Consider the following 2,959-nt stretch of genomic DNA (forward strand, 5'->3'; position numbering starts at 1 on the left):
GAGAAAACTAGAGTCTTTGCATTTGTCTTCAATCCAGCCGCAAACTGCTTTCTCACCCGCTTTGACATTTTTGTTTTCTGCCTCGCATTCTTCATTTTTAGTGTGTTTTGTACACCTATCTGAGGGTGTCGTTGTTCCTCCCGATTGAGTTTGTGTTACAGGGACACCATTTGCTGCGGCTTTTTGGCATCAAATTTGCACTTTTTATTGCTGTCAGTTTCTGTTTTATTATAACTACATGCTGCGGTTGCATTTCAATCTGCTTCGATTTTAATTTCTTTGCAGCCGTCTGCGTTGACTGGGCTATCGCATTTTGGTTTCTCTGCGGCTACTGCTTGTTTTCTCAGCTCAACAATCTTATCTGCTGTTAGTCTGATAGTGTCGTCTAGTGCCATGTCAAGAAGGGCCGTGGGTTTTTTGCCGCTTTCTGTCTTTATCTTGAAGTCTGTTTTCTCTAGCTGCTTTGTAATTCCCCGCTTGCCGTCACTATCTTTTTTGCCGAAGTACTTGTCGATGGCATTGTCTATCTCCGTTGGAGTCAGGTCAGCTGTTTTCCCTTCGGCTTGTTTGAGTAGGTCCTTCAGATCCTCTTTTGCCTTGCCATCGAGAAACGCTTGTACAGCCTCCGGGCTGTCTAGGCTCGGCGGAAAGTCTGATTGTAGGTGTGGCTTAAGTTTTTCTAATGCTTGAAGCACGCTTTTTACGTGGCTTACTGCTGTTTTGGATGTTTTGACGTTGCTGTCCGTTAGAGGCGTGCTTTTCGCTAGCACTATAATCCCTCCTCCGAATGACATCGTTTGTGTGTTGCTCTGGTCGGCTCCTGTGTAGGCTGTTAAGTCTTTCTTGAAAAGTTTGCAGTTTTTTGTGCCTTGAAAGTGTCCGCCGCCACTTGGGAACGGAGCACTGTTGTAGTCTGTTAAATAGTCGGTTGCTGGCGTTGTTTCGGAAAAGGCGTCTGGTTCGCAGCCGCTTATGCTGCTTTGTTCTAAGTTGTTGCCGTTTTTGGGGTTTATGCAGGTGTTGTCGCCCCTTTTGGCGGCGACTGGCTGTTTCAGGAGGCTTATGAATTCGTCTGTAATGCCTGCGCTGTAGCCAAGTGCTGTGGCTGCTAACAGCGCATCTTTACTGAGCGCCTTCAGCTTTGCTTGCGTCTCCTGCTCGTTTTGTGCAATGAAGGAGGTTAGCACCGAGGCGCCTGCAGCGAAGGTGGCGCTTTGAAGTTGGAGCAACGTCATGCGTGCCCCTGCTTTAGTGTAGCGCTGTAGGCTAATTTCTAGTGTTTGTAGTTTTGCGGCAAGTGACCCCGCCTGAGTCTTACCATGGAGCGAGTATTGACAGATCTTTCCTGCCGTAGCCTCCTTCAGCGCCTCTTCATCGCATTGGCTATATTCTTCAACAAAGAGGATAAACAGGAGTGCTGCGTAATGTTTTCTGAACATTTCTCTTATTCTTGGGTCGGTTTGACTGCGGCATAGAAAGTTTTGGCTTCTTAAGGTGGCGTTTTTTCGGTACAGCAAGTGAACAAGAATCAAGTATGTTCCGATATTCGTAATAGATTTGGCTCACCATTGTTTCCTTAGTTTCGGTGGGTCCTGTGCGCAGTTTATGCAAAAATCACATTTTAAATTGGCAGATTCCGTTTCATCCCGCTGCTGCATCTATCAATTAGTGAATGAAATATGTAACATCATATGTTTGGCCTTCTGTATTATTTTACTTTGTTCTTTGTTGCACACTGTCGTTTCATTCCGTATTTTAATTCCTTATTTTTCTGTTTTGTCACTTCATATGACAATAAATTAGCGAATTCACTTTGTTTGTACACTAGACTCTGTCTCTCCCTCATTGTACCCTCATTCATCCCCTTGTGTATGGCGATGCCAATAGTCATATTTGTGTTTCAAACTGCCCATAATCTGCCTCAATTTCTCTTGTTCCATGGAATTATCCCTTATTCTTTTTGAACATTTACCAATGTTATATGCACGTCTACTTTGTCTCTGAATTTAGTTTTCACCACCACTTTCAGTATATTATTAGTATGTACACACTCTCATCACTCTACTATTATTGTCGTTTTTATAATAATAATAATAATTATTATTATTCTCACACTCATTATTGCTATTACAGTCACTGTTATAACCACAGTTTATCTTCATAAAACTAACAAAATAAGCATAATAAACAAAAAAGTAAATATTTCATACCCTATTATCATACTATACACTTACGAGCTACTCCCATATAATTTTTACAACAATTTCATATCTTTAAAAATTTTAAATTTTCGACAATGTGAAAGAATTTGACAAAAAGTGTTAAAATATACCATATTTCAGAAATTTCATTAAATTATTTCACAAAATCAAATTGTCACAAAAATAATAAAGTTGAGCTAAAATCCTTTAAAACCTTAAAGTGTTATGCTATAACAAAAAATGCAAGCAAAAGAGTGACTTCCTTATGAATCACAACAGAATTGCTGCCTGTGGTGTTTGTGTTTTTTTTCATCGATTCCTCCTGTTGCTTCGTTTGCTAGTTCTTTCCCTGCTTGTTTGCCACCCCACTCAATGTGCACTTTTTCTTGGTTTTCTTTCCTTCGGCGTTCCATTTGCAGGGTTCTTGGTAATATCGTTTTTTATCTTTGGCGTCGCAGTCTTTTTCGGTTTGTTCTTGCTTTTCTTTGCTAGAGATAGCTACTTTGTCGCCAAGTGGCTGCATTTGCTGCATTTGCTGCGCTGGTACTTCGTCTTCCAGGCTAAAAATCAATGCCTCCGTTTTTTCTGCTCCGATTTCTTGCCTTGTTTGTTGTCATTGGTCGCTGCTTTTACTTTGGTTGCCTCTGCCTGCTCCAGTGCTGTTGCGCTTCCTGTTGATTTTTTTCGCAGTCTACGTCTTCGAATGCCGTTGCTTCTTTCTATCTGATACCCTGGCGATGCCGGCCACCTCAACGTGG

At 41.6% G+C, this 2,959-nt stretch overlaps 1 pseudogene across 1 annotated transcript; it reads right to left on the minus strand.

Moving 5' to 3' along the window:
• TEOVI_000498900:pseudogene lies at nucleotides 1-1,439 on the minus strand (annotated as a pseudogene). Its single transcript is given in 2 exon segments — nucleotides 1-183; nucleotides 186-1,439. Coding segments are annotated over 2 exon segments (1,437 nt in total).
• Between the last annotated feature and the right edge of the window lie 1,520 nt (nucleotides 1,440-2,959).

This window comes from Trypanosoma equiperdum (genome assembly GCF_001457755.1).
Source record: "Trypanosoma equiperdum strain OVI genome assembly, contig: ctg_1694, whole genome shotgun sequence".
NCBI lineage: Eukaryota > Euglenozoa > Kinetoplastea > Trypanosomatida > Trypanosomatidae > Trypanosoma > Trypanosoma equiperdum.